Raw genomic sequence first — 18,194 nt, forward strand, 5'->3', positions numbered from 1 at the left:
GTACAATAGAAGAGTATTCTTCCAACACATTTATTTTGATCATACTTAACATGTTATACAGACAACAGAGGGTTCTTAGTAATCAACAATCCCTTCTCAAATAAGACTGTGGCCAAGGCAATTTTGTCATCCAGTGTAGCACAAGGAAGGTCTTCCACACTGACATACTTTGGGTAGGAAGAAAGCAAAAATTCAACACCATCTGCATATTCAGGCTCTATTTCACAGTATTTGGGCTCCTCCTTGTGGTACACCCTTGAATTTTCTGCAGTATAATACAGCAATGTGGCATCTCCTTCATTGCACAATCTGACAATTCCATACTGAAGCAGCCGTACCTGTGTCTTTTTCTTCAACTGGACATCAAGATTTTGGACATTTCCATTTTCCCACCGTGCTGGATGTCCATACACACTCAATGCCTTTTCGCTCTCAGTCAGCACTGGCGGGAGGCAGTCATGAAGAAAAGCCTTGGCTTTCTGATCCACAGCAGCATCAACTGGTGCAAAATCTATTAGTTTGGTTATTAGTGTTCTGATCTTTTGCATAAAGGCCTCTCGGCGAGGATCAACAACATCCGAGTTCAGGACTCCCATGTATTCCAGGTAGTCTGTGGGTAGCCCACGGCGATAGTCCACATCCTCTTCAATGGCCATCTGCAGTGCTGCAGGAAGGAGCTTTTCTAACAGGTCTCCCCAGGAGTTTCGCTGGTATGAAGATACTGTTATATGGAGTGAATGTGCATCTGGGAGACAGTCGCCTTGGTGGATAAACCCCCGGGGGAAATAGAGCAGGTCTCCAGCTTCTAATACAGTCTCCAGAATGGGTTCTCCAATCTCCTCCTGGCTAAAGTTGCTACTCGAAAACTGAGGCAACACCTCCGCCTCTTTCCTCGGGCTGTAAACCCTCCAATGCTTCTTTCCTTCCAGCTGGATCACAAAGGCTTCAATGTCATCATAGTGAGGAGCAAAGCCCTGTGTACCAGCAGGGGTCAAGTAAGTGTTTGCTCCCACCATGCTGTTGAACTGCTCCTGGAGGATGGAGAGGAACTGCCAGAGGGTGAAAGAAAAAGCCTGGGGGTTTAGCATCCTGAGGGAACAGCCATTCCTGTAGAAATCCCACACCACAGCCGGCAGCGCCCTGCCCTCCGGATTGTGCGTCTCCCTCTTCCCATCTTCGTAGCTGGTCACGTCCAAGTTGACGCCGAACCGAACATCGCTGTCACGCAAGATGGCATCAAACTCTGCTGTAGAGAAGAGGCCCTGGTAATAACCTGGATTGTGCCTCTGGAGCAAGAAAGGTTTCTTCTCCCAGTACCGGTCAAAGAAGTGACGAGGCGAAGTGGGAGCGATGAGCCACTCGAAGAGTTTGGCGGCTCGCTGCCGGCTATGCTGAACTTGCCCCAGCTCTTGGAGGCGGCGCTGGAGTGGGCAGCCCATAAAAGGACGCCGTGGGGAAGGCGCCTTCTTCTCCTTATGGGGTACTGGAGCAGGGCTTTCTCCGCTTGCCAGGCCGCGCTCACGCTTAGAGGCCGCCGCATCCCTGGAGTTCGCATTCATTCTCCGTCTCTTCGCAAGTTTCACGGCCGCATACGGGACGGGGCGAGCATCCCTGGGCGGCTCCCCGTTCGCGGCCCCTGGTGCCTCCGCGCAGTCCTCGGCGGCCACCGCCCTCTTAGAGGGCCGCTTCTTGGCCTTGTGGCGCCTCAGCGAGACGGACAGCCCGTGCCTCGGGCGCTGCGGCAGCTCCCGGTCCCCGAGTTGCACGGCGGAGCGGTAGGCCGAGAGCGCGGACACGCGTGGCGGGTGAAGCAGCGCCATGCCTGCACCCGGGATGGGGAAGCGCCGGCCAACACGTGCCGACGGCTTCCGGCTTAGGAGCGAGGCTTTTCGACCTCTCCTTCCGGTGCCGCTTCGTACGTAGCTCCGCCCTGGGATTCCCGCACGGCCAACGAGCGACGGGTCAGAGAGACTCAGTGAGAGAAAGCGCCGCTCTAGCCCTAGTGGGCTTTTCCGGTCTGAAACGGAAGTTGGGTCCTTGTTCTCTAACAAGTATCTAGGATATTATAGAGATACGAAGGGATGGAATGATTTTACGTTCTAGTATTCTTATTGTTATTCTTAGTTATTTTTAGTATTCTTATTGTCGTATTCTTATTGTTATTCTTCTATTTATCCTCTGCCTTTGACCCTAACAGGGACTCAGGGCAACTCGCCCATAAAATAAGAACACCTAAAAACATAGGGGGAAAACAATCGTTAAAAACAATTGAACGTTAATAGAATTAAAAATCTAAAAGCTCTATTAAAAACATAACATACAATCGCAATAAAGCAACAGGGCACCACGGGATCCAATAATGTATCATCACACACGCACCCCCGATTTGAAATTTAGGCTGTGCGCGACTCTTAACTTTTTGCAAAGATACCACGGTGGACCAGGTTGCTACTCCTGCATCGTAAATCAGATTTAAAGGTAAAGGACCCCTGACAGTTAAGTCCAGTCGCAGACGACTCTCGGGTTGCGGCGTTCATCTCGCTTTACAGGCCGAGGCTTGGGAGTAATTATTTTGAATTCAAGCTAACTTACTTTCGGGCAAACACCCATAGGCTGGAGCTCACCTCAGCATGCCTTACTCTTGAGTAACTATGTTTAGTGCATTAGGTCGGAATTCTAAACCCATATTTATTTACTTGGAGATAAATCCTATTAGTCAAAAGAGGTTCAGTTTGGGCCTCAAGCCACATAGGTGTCTCAAGATGCTGTTTTGCCATATTAACAAATCATATACAGCCAGATTTAACATAGATAATGGCAATGACATAAAAGTAAATACAGCTGCTCAACAAATAATAAATGCTAATGCTATTTAAAATGTATCCAGTGAAATATCTACAGCAAAATTATTTAATTATATGATAATAGCAGAATAAACAGTCACTCTTATATGAAAAAGTAATTCCCATGAGGTGTTTGAGGCTTCCCTAGATTGCAGACACAGACCTCAGAAGGACAGGCACTTACCAACAAATAATTTAAGCCACTATAAATACATTTTAGCTATGTGCACTTAATCAGAAGTGTTTGTAAGCATGAACAGGATTCCTGCCTAAATCACCAACTTGTGCAGTTTGAGCTATTCAATGCAAGTAGCTCAGTTTGTGACTTTTACTGAAATCCTAAACATGTTTACTAAAGTAGGTCCTTTAGGGGCAAGTAGGACATGCCAAGTATCATGTTGCGCAGCCTTTTGCAAGTTTGTTTTTCATGTAATGTGAATTGCATTGCTAATATGTGCATATTACTGATACTGATTTTAAAAACAGCAATATTTGTTGTTGTTTAGTCGTTTAGTCCTGTCCGACTCTTCGTGACCCCATGGACCAGAGCACACCAGGCACTCCTGTATTCCACTGCCTCCCGCAGTTTGGTCAGACTCATGTTTGTAGCTTCGAGAACACTGTCCAACCATCTCGTCCTCTGTCGTCCCCTTCTCCTTGTGCCCTCCATCTTTCCCAACATCAGGGTCTTTTCCAGGGAGTCTTCTCTTCTCATGAGGTGGCCAAAGTATTGGAGCCTCAGCTTCACGATCTGTCCTTCCAGTGAGCACTCAGGGCTGATTTCCTGAAGAATGGATAGGTTTGATCTTCTTGCAGTCCATGGGACTCTCAAGAGTCTCCTCCAGCACCATAATTCAAAAGCATAAATTCTTTGGCGATCAGCCTTCTTTATGGTCCAGCTCTCACTTCCATACATCACTACTGGGAAAACCATGGCTTTAACTATACGGACCTTTGCTGGTAAGGTGATGTCTCTGCTTTTTAAGATGCTGTCTAGGTTTGCCATCGCCTTTCTCCCAAGGAGCAGGCGTCTTTTAATTTCGTGGCTGCTGTCCCCATTTGCAGTGATCATGGAGCCCAAGAAAGCAAAATTTCTCACTTCCTCCATTTCTTCCCCTTCTATTTGCCAGGAGGTGATGGGACCAGTGGCCATGATCTTCGTTTTTTTGATGTTGAGCTTCAGACCATATTTTGCGCTCTCCTCTTTCACCCTCATTAAAAGGTTCTTTAATTCCTCCTCACTTTCTGCCATCAAGGTTGTGTCATCTGCATATCTGAGGTTGTTGATATTTCTTCCGGCGATCTTAATTCCGGCTTGGGATTCATCCAGCCCAGCCTTTCACATGATGAATTCTGCATATAAGTTAAATAAGCAGGGAGACAATATACAGCCTTGCCGTACTCATTTCCCAATTTTGAACCAATCAGTTGTTCCATATCCAGTTCTAACTGTAGCTTCTTGTCCCACATAGAGATTTCTCAGGAGACAGATGAGGTGATCAGGAACTCCCATTTCTTTAAGAACTTGCCATAGGTTGCTGTGGTCAACACAGTCAAAGGCTTTTGCATAGTCAATGAAGCAGAAGTAGATGTCTTTCTGGAATTCTCTAGCTTTCTCCATAATCCAGCGCATGTTTGCAATTTGGTCTCTGGTTCCTCTGCCCCTTTGAAATCCAGCTTGCACTTCTGGGAGTTCTAACAGCAATATTAGATGTTATTATATATGTATACATTACATAATATATGTAAAAATTGACAGCAAATATTAAAAATGAACAAGTTATGCCTTTCTCTAGTTTAATTTTTATTTGCAAAGAAAGAGATAAGATGAATCTGTATATGGCTTTGCAAAGTCAAATCTCATTTTGCTACTTGTATTTCAGCCTTGGTTGGGAATCCCTCCAACCCCATGGACACAAAGAGCCTTCTTAGAAGCACTGAAAATACGCAATGCTGAGAAGGCAGAATGTGCCAAGAAACCAAAAGCACCCACAGAGAAGCGGAAAAAATCCAGCGTCAAGAAAACAAAAACAAAAAAACCTGCTCAGAGTCCATTTACTAGTCAGCCACTCAGCTGACTCTTCTACTGTGGGAAACAAGGTACAAAAGTCATGTACAGAAAATAGCTTTTCAGATACTTGGAAGCAGAATAATCATAATACAGTTGTTAATTGGTGTATGTGTTCCACCATGGTCTCTAGTCAAACCAGCTCTGCAGGATTTTGAATCATTGAGCTTACTTCTGCATCTAGCTTCAGCTCTCTCAGGGTGTGTTTCCAGCATTGCTGGTATTGCCACACATCTATTACATTACTGGTAATACTTCTGCATTAGATGGGTACAATATATTTCTTCACTAAGGAGCTGGGGGTGGGATTAAAAAAACCAACCTAAAGTTTTATAGTGTATTTATTGCATGAACTACAGCACATGTCCACATGTGCTCATGTGGCCCTTTAGAAATAAAAATAAATGGGCAAAGTTGCCATACCCTATGCGCAATGCCCACATTTTTTTCCTTTTTAAAAGGAGAAAAGGGCAGAAGTTGCTAGCAACTTGGGTCAGTTTTACCGCTCTGTTCACTAAAACCAAGGCAAGGGCAAGTGTTTACCAGGCTACCTGTTTCCTGCATACTAGTGGGAGTTTCCCCTCAGTTTAATTCTGTTTGCATAATTACCAAGTTTTTGATGCTGGATGAGAGGTACTTAAGCATGTAATTCTACGCACACTTTTACAAATGGGACACTAGAGAATTATTGGAAATTGCAGTCAAACATAACTATCAAGCATAGAGCTAGTGGCAAGCATAGGGTTATTTACTGCATGAAGGTATTTAGGAAAACAGAGCTGTGTTCCTAGACTCAGCTAGGTCACTCCACCTCTCTGGAGAGGGAGGAAGTGAGGCTTTCTACTTCTCTCTCTCTCTCTCTCTCTCTCTCTCTCTCTGCACCATGTAACCAACAAAGGAGGATGTGCTTAGAGCATGTGTTTGAAACTACTAGCTGTATTTTCTACCCAATAATATTTTGCCTGTGTCCTCCTTGCAACTACATGGAGCAATGCATGTACCAGACCTTTGAATCTGTAAGTAAAGCATTTAAAACTTACTTAGCAGTATGTGGTCTGTTCTTTGCAAAAGAGGTAGAAAGAGTGGGAGCATTGTAAATGAGATAAGAGGAGTCTAACAACTTATGTTCCTAATGCTACACTGCTGCTTGACTCTTGTGCTTTAAACTGTCTTGGGGCTTTCTGTGTGCTTTTTGAATCTAGGCATCCAGCTGATTCTTTTGTTGTTCACCCACACATGTGGGTCCACAGGGATTCATATATTTAATTCCCCAGGAAGAATAAGGCCCATTGATTTCAATGAAGCTCACATCTGAGTACAAATGCTTAGGGATGTGCTGTAAGTCACTTCCAGTGCTCCATTGAAATGCAGTCCATCTACATTTAAAGCCCCATGGCAATTATTAGTCTTAAGGTGCATTTTCAGTTTCACGTTTCAGAAATGACATGTACTAAATTGATCCATATTGCAACTCACCATGAAAATAGAAGGAAGACATAATAGGTTCAATCATATGCAATATTGATATTTCTTTTATGAGGTGAATGATCCAATATGAACAAGAGCCAGTGAATGTGCAGGGAGACAATTAATATGCTGCACTTTCTGTTAGCAGTGAGGGAAGAACTACATTCAAATGGGGTCAGAAGAATTTATTTGAGTCAGTCTAGATTTTGGGTCTGTTTCATATGCACTTTCATTAGAAAAGAGTACAAATACTTACTTCTGGCTGCTCTGAATTGTCTAGCTCAGAGTAAATCCATTGAAAGTAAATATATTCATACCTTAGATCCTGAATGCCTTGCAAGTTGAACATTTTGGCTCCCAAACACTGCAAACAGGGAAGCAAGTGTTCCGGTTTGCGAACGTTCTTTGGAACCTGAACATCTGACATGGGTTCCAATTGGCTGCAGGAGCTTCCTGCAGCCAATTGGAAGCTGCGACTTGGTTTCCGAACTTTTTGGAAGTTGAACGCACTTCCAGAATGGATTCCGTTTGACTTTCGAGGTACAACTGTAGCTTATTTCAGTAGCTCTAATCTGAACATGACCAACATTGGTTATCACTCTTAGTATCAGTTTTAGATTAAAATACATACACATACACATAAATATGAATAAAATATTTCTGTACAATATCCCCATTTGTATTGTTGGAATCAGGGCTTCACGGATTTACTTTTTGTATAGTGATGTAACCTGAACCATTCTTTACTTAAGACCATGAAATTGTTGTCATTGTTGATTCAAATATCAACTGTGCCAGCTTTAGAACTAAATACATAGTTTTTAAAAAAATGTTTTGACCTGAAAAACAGGATATTAGGGTAATAGAAAAACCAGAGTAAAAGAAACTTTATTGTTCACCTTGGACACTTTACTGGATGATCAAACATCCAGTCAGAGTAACCGGTAACTAACTAAATCCCTTTCTACCTTTCCTGCAGAAATTCTTAACTGTCACTTCAGTTCTTCCTGTCTTTTCATGCAACCCCTTTTCATATTAGTCATGGGTATTAAGAAAATGACTTCTAGAGTATATTGTCAAGCTGGATTTATTGTTTTACATCACACTGTGTGGTTTTATGGCTCTTGATAGATACTATCAAGTGGTAGAAATCCCATAAATAAAATAAAAACAGTGGATTCATATTATCGTTTTCCTGCATTGATTTTTCCCTGTTTCTTTTTTTCTTGCAAAGAGACTTTATTGTGAGAACTGAACAGAACTACCTAAGATGAAAAACAAACAAACAAACTGTAGTATGAAACCAGTTTTGGCCTCACCGGGTACAGCTGAATAAGCTCAGCTAAACAACACTATTAAGCCTAAGAAAACAAAGCATCAGGAATATACTATTAGCATCGTATAGGAGACTTGGCAGTTTTAGAGAAAGTGTCTGCAATGTTCAGTGGCATTTATTCACTGCCAACAATAAGGTCTGGCACAAGTGCTTTGCCTTAAGTCTCTAGAAACCTTGCTATTGCTCTCTTCATATGTCCTAAGCATCACACTGTTTATTTTGTCTCCAGATGCAGAGGGACATTACTGTACATCTCTGTCATTCTCAAATACTTCGGGACCTTCATCTGATTGACTAGCAGAAGTGCACTCTTGAAGAAAATAAATGGATCAGAGGGATGGCTAGATAAAGTTACAACAAGAATATATTTGTTTATGAACTTCTATGCTTTTTTAAGTTGTAGTAATTTACTGGATTTGATTTTTTACACCTGTGCAACAGTATTCTTCAATTAAATTAAAAGTTAAAATGAAAGCCAATATTTTTGTGTACCATGGTTCCCTGCCTTCACCCTTCCATTACTCCCCTTCTTGAATGAATAATCTGCACAAGTGTGAGTGTTACTGAATGGAATTATCAGAACATCAGATGAATGCAGCGGTTAGGTAATAATATTGTTGCATGCCACCCCAGTCTCTGAGCAGTTCAAGATTCCAGGGGTTCCAGGTGCTTGCCTAGGATTTGGTTTCCTTGAAATGAGGGGCTGTGGTGTCTTTATGATAGATGGTTTATTTACACATACAACCTGAGCCTATGATTAAGGGGCTCACAGCATTAACAACCCAGAAAGTCTTGCTTCTCCCAAAGTCACAACATTGGATTCAAGCAGAAATCAGGCATAGCTCCCGCTCTCAGGCTTCTTCCTGCTATCTGCTTCTAGCCCAGCTCTTGCACACAACCAATCTTCCTTTGTTCTTCTCACTACCATTCAGGTGACGGAGGGAGCCCAGCCATTTGCCCTCTGAATCAGAGCAGCTTCCTTTCTTATTCTAATACTTAGGGCACATTAACTCACCAAGAAACTTGCATGGCTCCTTCAATGGAACCCCCAAATTCACAGCGGTATATTAAACATTGCTCAGCACTTAATATAGAAGAGCAACATAACAGATGGAAGTAGCATGCTTTGCATAGAGTCATGCAACCAGAACCTGCAACAGCATGCGGGAATTGTTCAGTAGGAATTTTGAGCATCCAGGAAATTTTACTACTATATAGTGCTGGGACAACATAAAAGTAATGCAAGATGGTTAATCTTCAGGAAGGTAGAAGCAGAATTGTTATTATTTATTAAAACTATTAGTCACTTTTTTGCCACAGCAACTCAAAGCAACTTACAATGTTTTAGGCAATAAACAAACACATTAAAACAAAACAAAAATGGTGGGAAATTTTCTGACAGCACATCATTCAACAGGAAGCTCCCCTTGGTTAATCTGCTCCACAGAACTACTTAAGATAGGGTATTTGGATTTGAGTCAATACAAGTCACTCAGACCAGACTCATGTGGGGTTAGGAGTGCCTAAGCCCCTTGATTTTAATTGGCTTGGGGGCATCTAATTCTGCATAGGATCAGGCTGTATATTGGCTTAAATCTATGTACTTTGTGCTTAGCTGATTTGTGCTTTATCTTGTACACAGGGCATCTGCTACCATATCACTTTCCTGGAAGCACTGTTGCTGTCAAAACACATGCTGGAGTTATCTAAACAGAAACATTAATTCCATGTAGGGACACCACAGCCATTATGCCGGTTGTTATGCCAAGTGAGTTGAAAGCAGACAAAGATGCTAAGCGTAGGGGCATATGTGAACAAGTTTTTTCATTGCTCATCACAGTTGTGACAGACACCACTGTAGAAATGGCTTGTTCCAGTAGGTGGTAGTATGGTACAGAAAAACATTTTACTTTAGATGGTCTAACTTTCCCAACATGCAATAATGGGGAGCTGGATATTTTGCCTGCACCATTTCGCTGTTTGATAAATGTAAGCACTCTATCCCCAAACCAGCACAAATGTGTGTGTGTGTGTGTGAGAGAGAGAGAGAGAGAGAGAGAAAAGATAAGTCTTACATGTGCACCTCAGGGATAAACAACTAAGAGCTTAGCGGAAAGCTATTTCAAAATATTTGAGAAATGAGACTTTTTTGAAAAATGTGTCTTTTCCAAATACACATATTTTTGCACATGTGAATGCATGCATCAATACATGTGCATCATGTATATCTAATTCTTCTGTATTTGCTTTTTTCCAGGGGCTAGTTATTCAGCTGGGTGCAGCACTTGGGTCTGTTCCTGAGGTGCCCACTCTCTTTTATACTCAGAAAGCCCTTCCTAGCAGTGAAGGATTGAGGTCTCTCTAGTAGCCAGAAAGGCTTCTGCTCCTTCATTCTAGAACTCCATCTGTCTATCAACCTCTCAATGTCATGTAAGAGATGCACCTTTGCCCCTCTATAAATCCCATCCAGAAGTTGCGATAATTGAGCTCCACATATCTCCGCTGCAGTGGTGAGGATTTTGTTGCGCACAGGCTCTCTGATATCCAAGCTTAGCATTTCTCTTTCTGGGGAAATTAGGTTCAGCTTGCTGTTATCAGGAGGGGAAACAAGAGCTTCCTATCTATTCGGGATATTGTGTTGCCAGAAGCAGTTTGTGAATCAGCCTTCATTTAAAGCAGATGCCTACCCCCAGTGAGTCTCTTGCGAGGCCTACAGCCTTCCTCTTCCTTTCCAGTGTATCTACGTGCCATTATACAAGGCAGAGAAATGATACTTTCTCTTATTCTACACAACATTCAGCAGGGAAGGGAAATCATTCACTGGGGACTTTTGCAGCTTGGGAGTTCTCTGGCCCTGGGTCTTGTACTTATTATTATATTATGGTCTGGAAGCACATGAGGCAATCACCCCAAAGCAAGGAGGTCAGCCAGGACTTCTATGGCAGAAGCTTTGCCTCTGTCCAAACATATGGCATGTTTTAAAGCAGGGTGGCTTTTCCACTTTCCGCTACAAAGAAAGGGTCTTCCAGCATAAACAGAGTTTAAGACAGCTGGGATCCTTGCAAAGTGTAGGTGTGTATCAAGACACTCTGACTGACACGAGGGAGTATCTGAGTAAACCAAGTACATAGGGTGGGATAGGGGAGAGAGGGACAGGCAGCCATGTTAATTATTATTATTATTATTATTATTATTATTATTATTATTATTACTACTACTACTACTACTACTATACTACTATTATTATTATTATTACCCTGACTACCTGGCTGAGTTTCCCCAGCCACTCTGGGCAGCTCCCAACAGAATATTAAAAACACGATAAAACATCAAACATTAAAGACTTCACTAAACAGGGCTGCCTTCAGATGTCTTTTAAAAGTAAGATAGTTGCTTATTTCCTTGACATCTGATGGGAGGGCGTTCCACAGGGCAGACGCTCCTACCAAGAAGGCCCTCTGCCTGGTTCCTTGTAACCTCACATCTCGCAGTGAGGGAGCTGCCAGAAGGCCCTCGGAGCTGGATCTCAGTGTCCGGGCTGAACATGGGGATGGAGAAGCTCCTTCAGAGATACTGGGCCGAGGCTGTTTAGTGCTTTAAAGGTCAGCCTAGGGGACATCACATAGGTGGGCTGGGATGGTGATGCAGAAGACCAGACTGCTCTCCTTAGTCCAGCACAGAGAGACACACTGTGGAGAAATCCAGAGGTCAATGTAGGGCTCCTGACTAGAGTTAGGATGCCAAATCATACCTTCTGCACCCAACTAAAAAATGAGTTGCTCCCCTGTAACTCGAGCAAAGCTCAATATCTTATAGTTTCAGTATATGGCAGTGGGGGGCTGCGGCCCTCTAGATGTTGCTAGTCTACCATTATCCCTAACCACAGGCCATGTTGGCTGGGGCTTATGGAGTCCAATCACATCTAGAAGCCTACAGGTTCTTCACCCATCTCATAGCGGTTCATGTAGTGAAATGTATGGAGACCATGCAAGTGCTGACAATTTTTCTACTGTACAGAACTGAATCCTAGAGCAGAGAACAGATTAATCTACATCACATTCTTTGAAGTCTGGGACAAAAGTAAGAACGTAAGAGGAGCCTGTTGGATCAGGCCAGTGGTCTATCTAATCCAGCACCACAGTGGCCAACCAGATGCCTGTGGAAAGTAATATGTCCTATTGGGTCCATAAGAGGAGATTCTCTGCTTAGGAAAGCTACAAATTGCCTTGGAAGAAGGATGTTAGATTGCAGTGTAAAATAAATAGAAAAAAAATATTCAGAGTGTCAGTTATGATTCATCTAGAAGCTTGCCTGGGCCTTTTAAAAAGTCTATAAAACTCATAAATAAAATAAGACGCCGAACGGAGTAATGTAGCTTCAATTGTTTTAATAATCAATCAATTGAAACAGTACATAATTGTTGCAATTGTTCCTTTTTTCTGGCACTGGTCGCACATGCCTATTTTAGAAACTGCCTAGTGAGAGCAAAGAGTAACTCTGCTCAGATCTTTACAAGTATGTAAGCCAGCAGTGTGTGTTTTTCTGGGGGGTACGCATACCCCTAAAATTTTGCGAATCTTTGTACTTTTCTCAATTTACTGTATTTATTTTTCCCAATTTGAACTACAAAATGGGGATTTTCTTGAGTCAAAATGAGAGTACCCCTAAACATTTTTTAAGGGGAAAAAAGCACTAGTGAGCAGCATTGCCAAAAGCCACACACATTGTATACAAAAGGGGATTTAAAAGTACATTGAGAAAGTTATTCTTAAAAAGTTGCAAGTCCTTTCTGAAAATGGTAAGAAGATATGCTTCAAAACCGGTTAAGAGTTTTCTCCAGCACAGGACAGTTCCCACCCCAAAAGCTGAGGCTGAGCAGGTTTCAGGCACTTGGATGGACCTTGTTCTTAAAAGAAGCAAAAAGAAGTCAGCGCTATCAGTAGTAGTTAGCCATCTCCAATAGAAACTGGCATATCTTCCAATAGCTGTCAAACGAAATTAGGTACTGCAAATCAGTTTTTACATTTTGAAAAAGAGTAGACTTCCATAGCAAGGCAGAATGCAAATGGCATGAGAAGCTACCATAGGAGCTGGTGGATGAAATTCCTTACTGAATGATTTTATACCACCCTCTTTTGCTAAAACAAAAACAAAACAAAGCAGATTACAACCCAAACTAAAAAAAATTCAAATTAGAGCAGTAAAAATAAAATTACAACAATAAAACAGTACAATATAATTAAATGGTAAAGAAAAATGCAGGTTAAAGCAGCAAAAAAAGCAATCATACAATGGAATAAAAGTAGCCAGCACAACCTCCGATTCTTGGAATTATTGTTATCATTATCATCATACATGTGAGTGTATATATATATATATATATACACAAGTAAATGGGTTAGAGATCTGGATGTGTGAAAACTGTACCTAAAAAAACCCCGTGTTTGCTTAAGAGCTGCCACAATCCAATCCTGATTTGTCACTTCTTTTTAACTTTCCCCCACTTTATTAGCAACTCTGAGTCCTGCCTTGTCACTTTTGCTGTGCTGCCAACAGCAACATCCTATTATGGGAGAAGAACATTTCCAGGCTTGTTCTTGCAGGCTTCCCAAAAAAGAAGGCCTTGACAAAGCCTCTCCGTTTGGCCCGGTGGCATTCAGTATATCACTAGTGTAAAGACACTGGGCAGGATTGTGAAATCTGTTCTCCATTGTGGTGGCTGTAACATCCACCGCTAGATAGCAAGACTGAGAGCTTGTTCAAAATACTGTTTCTCAAGAGCTCGCTGCTCCCCTGCTCCCCCGCCCTTCCTCCATCAGTATGAATGCACTCACTCACTCAATGAAGCATCTCTTATCTGAGATCTTGGCTTCCCTCCAACTGCAGCTTGCTGGCTCTCTCTCTCTCCAGGATTTTCCCATTCTCTGTTGGTTTGTGATCCTTAATCCCGGTTTTCGTGCACACAGGGTTCCACTGAGAAAATGAGCTTTATCTAAATTTGGCCAGTCTAATTGAAATAGATTAATAACATCAGTATGTTAAAAAAACCCAACAACCCCCAAAACCCAAAGCCACTGTGAAATAGACTCAGTGGAAACTGAGAAATAGGCTGAAAAAAGACTCACTGTGCTGTTCAGATACAGAAAAAAATTGGGCACATAGAGTGATAACCAGCTAAGCTGCTGCACCCTGTTCGCAGGGGACTCCTGTAGGCTCCCCACTCCCCTGTATTAATTGTTAGCTTTATTAAGCCTCATTTGATGCTCACAAAACACGGCATGCAAGGATCGCTCACTTGGTGATATTGAAAAGATGCTATCTGTAGTGTCTCAATAGCCAGTGACTACACAACAAAGCTTCAGACTCCAAGACTCCAAGCGTCTTACTTTTCAAGGGAGAGGGAGGGGGAGAGAGGGAAGCATGTGCAAGGGGGGAAATTCAGATAATAAAACGAACAAGGAGAGAAACTGGATGAAGTCACTGCACTATAGAATTACCATGAGGAAGCACAACAGAGGCAGTATGCACAAATGGACTTAATTCACTCGGATCCTGCCTGCACCGTGAACAAGGGCCTTGGTAGCTGAATGTGTGTCAGGAACTTCCCTACGGAAAAATAAGACCTGTGCAGCCAGGGTGTGATCTTCATTCACACGACAACATGTGCAGTTTCCCTATGCGCTCACATCTTGCTGCTTTTAAAGCCTTATTTCATGGCATTTGGGTTTAGTGGTACTCAACAGACTGACCTGACCCTGAAAGGGCATCCAAATTATGGCAGATTTTATCCTCAAAAATGTCTTGCAAACATTTCACAGTGCGCTCACTGAGATCCACAGATGGGCCAGACTGCAAGAGACCCCAGACCACTGAGAAAATCTCTCTCAGATGACACTGTGAGGATCCAAGGATGGAGAATTCCTTCTGCACTGCCATACCACCTCCGAGTAAACCGGACATTAGCTCTTATGAGTGTTGAATTCATGACACATGTTTGTGGATAAACCTAACGAGAAGCCAGGACTAAACCACTGAGTCACAATCTCTGCCACAGTTATAGAGTTTTTGTTTCTGCTGTCAGTCCTTGGCTTTCCCATAAGGTAGAAATCGTCTAAATAAATATTTCTTAGCACTCTTTGGCTGTCACACAAATTGGAAGTCAGAGTTGATGTTAATTTCCTTTGTATTCCAACAGGAACAGTGGTTCTATTATTTCCTCCTATTTGTCCCCAATAAAAGCAAATTAGTCTAGGAAACTGTGACACCTGAAAAGAGAATTTATAAATTACTGTGTGAATAGATTTAAATAGCCGAGGAACACATTTAAAAAATGTGAGAATAACCGCAATCTATACTGCTTGACTAACTTCATTCTATGTAGCAATTAGCTGACATAGCAATCACAAATGAATTTGTAATGATAACTCCAACTCATAGCTACTGCTACTGTGAAAATCTGAGGTCATTTCATGATGCAAGATGACGTCTGTTCTTTTGGAATGAAGGTTTAAAGCTCAGTGCCTTATCTGAAGTTCTTTGTCAGCAATACTGAGATCGGAAATGCCCTTCAATAAATTGGATAAAACTGAACCAAATCCTTAACAAAAGAATATCATGTTGGAGCTATCCTTTAATTTGTAATTGAAAAATTATTCTAAGAGTACTCCAGTTGTCTTAATATAATGATCACAGTCCACTACAGAGTTAATTATGCTTATGGCAACTGATTTTAAAGGGGCTTTTGGACTGTGGTCATGTGTGAGCAGTCTAAATGCAAAAGAACATGGAGCTGCATGTAAAAGATAAAACTAATTATGCTTCAAAATAATATTTCTGTTTAATGCATTATCACTAAAAAGAAAACATTCTGTTCTCATGTCTGTTATTGACTTTCTATAAAAGCAATTTTATACAAGCCTTATACACACTTGGTAGTCTGGTTCACACTTAACACTAAGCAATAGTTTGTTTAACAAACCATGAATTAACTACAGATTATCCCTTGGGCAAGCAAGCCATGACTTGTTTCATGGGCATCCACAGATTTTTCTGGGGTGGGGTGGGGGAATAAATGCTCCAAATAAGCAAACATACATACATAACTAGCATCAGAGAACAGGGGCTACCATTTCTGGTAGATCAGATCCTTTAACATAGCTTTCAAACAGTCCTGGGCTGGACAGACAGAAATGTTTCTCAGTTTTAAACTATACCGAGCAATGTGTTTTAATATGAACTTGTAATTCTGAACAATAACAAAGCTAGCTCCAATAATTCATATCTTATCCCTATGCCTGTGGGGCATTTTCCCCTTGCCCCACTTGCTCCTCTTCAGAGTTTTCAAGGAGATTAATAGCAGTGGGAGGATCCCACTGTAATTCAGGAATAGAGTTTTATAGAAGAGGTGGAGGTGGTTGTGGATGAAAGCACCGATCTGTCTTGCATATATTGCTGTGCTACACAGTTCCTAGGCTGACACAATTGTTGGAGGAGACGTGCACATATTTCCAGGGGCGTAGGAAGGGGGGTGGCGGTGGGGCAGACCGCCCCCGGGTGCCCTCACTGAGGGGGGTGACATTCAGCACGCTGTGTGACCGCGGATCCCAAGCCTACCCAGAGCCGTCGGGGTAAGGGGGTAGATGTGCCGCTTTGCCAGCAGCATTCCCCTGTTATTTACTGAGTTGAATAGGATCCAAAAGGCAACAGTCTGATTGGTCCTAGAACAATAGGATCCAGAATGCAGCAGCCTGATTGGTCCTAGAACAATAGGATCCAGAATGCAGCAGTCTGATTGGTCCACAGGAGTCACCCAATCCAGCTCCAGGTGGAAGGGAATCTGCAACCTGATTGGCCTACAGGAGAAACCCAGAATTAGCCAATCACATGGGGCCCATTGTGTAAATAATGTATATAAGGCAGACATTCTGGGGGAACTTCCATTCCTCCTCACCACTATGAGCTGAATAAAGAGCATGAAATCCACACTCGACTCCAAGTATATTTCACCCCCCCCTTCCCCCTTTGTTTTGACAGCTTGGGGAGGCTTGGGAGTCACGGGCAGGTGGTATGCCAAATGTCCGCCATGGGCTGCTTACTCTGCCCCCGGCTGCAGGGTGTGCATGCTGCTCCAGGCACCTGAGTGGCTATCCCGTGCCTGGGAGGGCACCCTCGGCACCACGCTCCCCTCGGGAGCACGCCCACCCTGGGCAGAGTGGGCATATGCTCCACCGCTGCATATTGCCTCCACAGTGCATTCCATAAGGTAGTTTGCCTTTCAATTAAGGAAGCTCTCTGTGCCATGTGCCTCTCAAAGGCAGCTCATAGCTGCTGCCATAGACTCCAAACATGTGTTCACAGCTTACTCACTTTTTCTCTAAATTTAATAATAATAATAATTTATTTATATGCTGCCCATCTTGACTGGGCTGCCCCAGCCGCTCTGGGTGGCTCCCAACAAAAATAATAAAAACACAATACAACATCAAACACTAAAAACTTTCCTAAAAGGCCTTCAGATGCCTTTTTAAAATCACATGTCCCAAATGGTACTAGCTTTCTTCATAGCTGGGAGTTGCCTTGATCATTTTGGTTTGGGTGTGGTCATTGGCCATGGAGGGTGATAACTGCACATCATGATGCATGCCATAGCTTTGTGGAAGTGCGCTAGAATGCCGACTTTTTAAAGGAATACCTCAGAACTGCTAGTACTGAAAGACCACATCTTAAACAACTACTTAATGCACATATTCACCCCAGGTTACCAAGGTCAGCCAAGGGAGTGAGACTTCCAGGCACTGCATTAATTGTTCTCTAGGTAACTGAACAAAGCTATTACCCTAAAGTTGCAAGCTGAAGTAACAGGCTTTGTTTTTATTGGTCAGGCTTTACTGTTGATTGAGCCGTTTCTTACCCCTCTAGGATTTCACAGTGTTACCCACAGAAGTGTGAACTTTTGAAACCTTAGCAGCTTTAAATGTATAAACTACGGCAGTCTTAATTCTGTCCCTCTGAGAAGCTATCCCATTACAGTGGTACCTCGGGTTACATACGCTTCAGGTTACAGACTCTGCTAACCCGGAAATAGTACCTCGGGTTAAGAACTTTGCTTCAGGATGAGAACAGAAATCATGCTCCAGCGGCGCGGTGGCAGCAGGAGGCCCCATTAGCTAAAGTGGTGCTTCAGGTTAAGAACACTTTCAGGTTAAGAACGGACCTCCGGAACGAATTAAGTACTTAACCCGAGGTACCACTGTACATAAACAATTTTAAGAAAGGCGCTTTTGACTGCCATTGTGTCCTTTTCCGTGGTATATTCCTGCTTTCCTATTTATCCCTTTAGAGATGGAAGCTGGGCAGAGTGGACAGCGGTCTCTTTAAACTTCCCTCACCCCATAGTCCAGCAGCCGCAAAGCAAACCTGTCTGCCTGGCTAGGGAGGGCTTCTCCTGGAGGAGGGGGGGGGGCGAGGAAAAGAGCCTGTT

General features: G+C 42.8%; 2 protein-coding genes across 5 annotated transcripts in view; one reads left to right on the forward strand and one right to left on the reverse strand.

Moving 5' to 3' along the window:
* Positions 1–8,193, forward strand: part of HEATR4 (HEAT repeat containing 4) — a 37,570-nt gene extending 29,377 nt beyond the window's left edge. For all 4 annotated transcript variants that reach the window (XM_082239499.1, XM_082239501.1, XM_082239500.1 and 1 more), the window contains 2 exons: positions 4,727–4,943; positions 7,944–8,193. In XM_082239499.1, the coding sequence (XP_082095625.1) occupies positions 4,727–4,921 (195 nt within the window). In that variant the 3' untranslated portion in view covers positions 4,922–4,943; positions 7,944–8,193. The remainder of the gene's footprint in view (positions 1–4,726; positions 4,944–7,943) is intronic.
* RIOX1 (ribosomal oxygenase 1) lies at positions 15–1,949 on the reverse strand. The gene has a single exon (XM_082240202.1). The coding sequence runs from the start codon at positions 1,818–1,820 to the stop codon at positions 54–56; it is 1,767 nt and encodes a 588-aa protein (XP_082096328.1). The 5' UTR covers positions 1,821–1,949; the 3' UTR covers positions 15–53.
* Positions 8,194–18,194: the final 10,001 nt, after the last annotated feature.

Source organism: Podarcis vaucheri (assembly GCF_965113315.1).
Source record: "Podarcis vaucheri genome assembly, chromosome: 1".
Lineage (NCBI taxonomy): Eukaryota > Metazoa > Chordata > Lepidosauria > Squamata > Lacertidae > Podarcis > Podarcis vaucheri.

Coding starts and splice junctions, on each gene's coding strand:
- RIOX1 (XM_082240202.1), bottom strand. CDS start 1,820: ATGGCGCTGCTTCACCCGCCACGCGTGTCCGCGCTCTCGGCCTACCGC.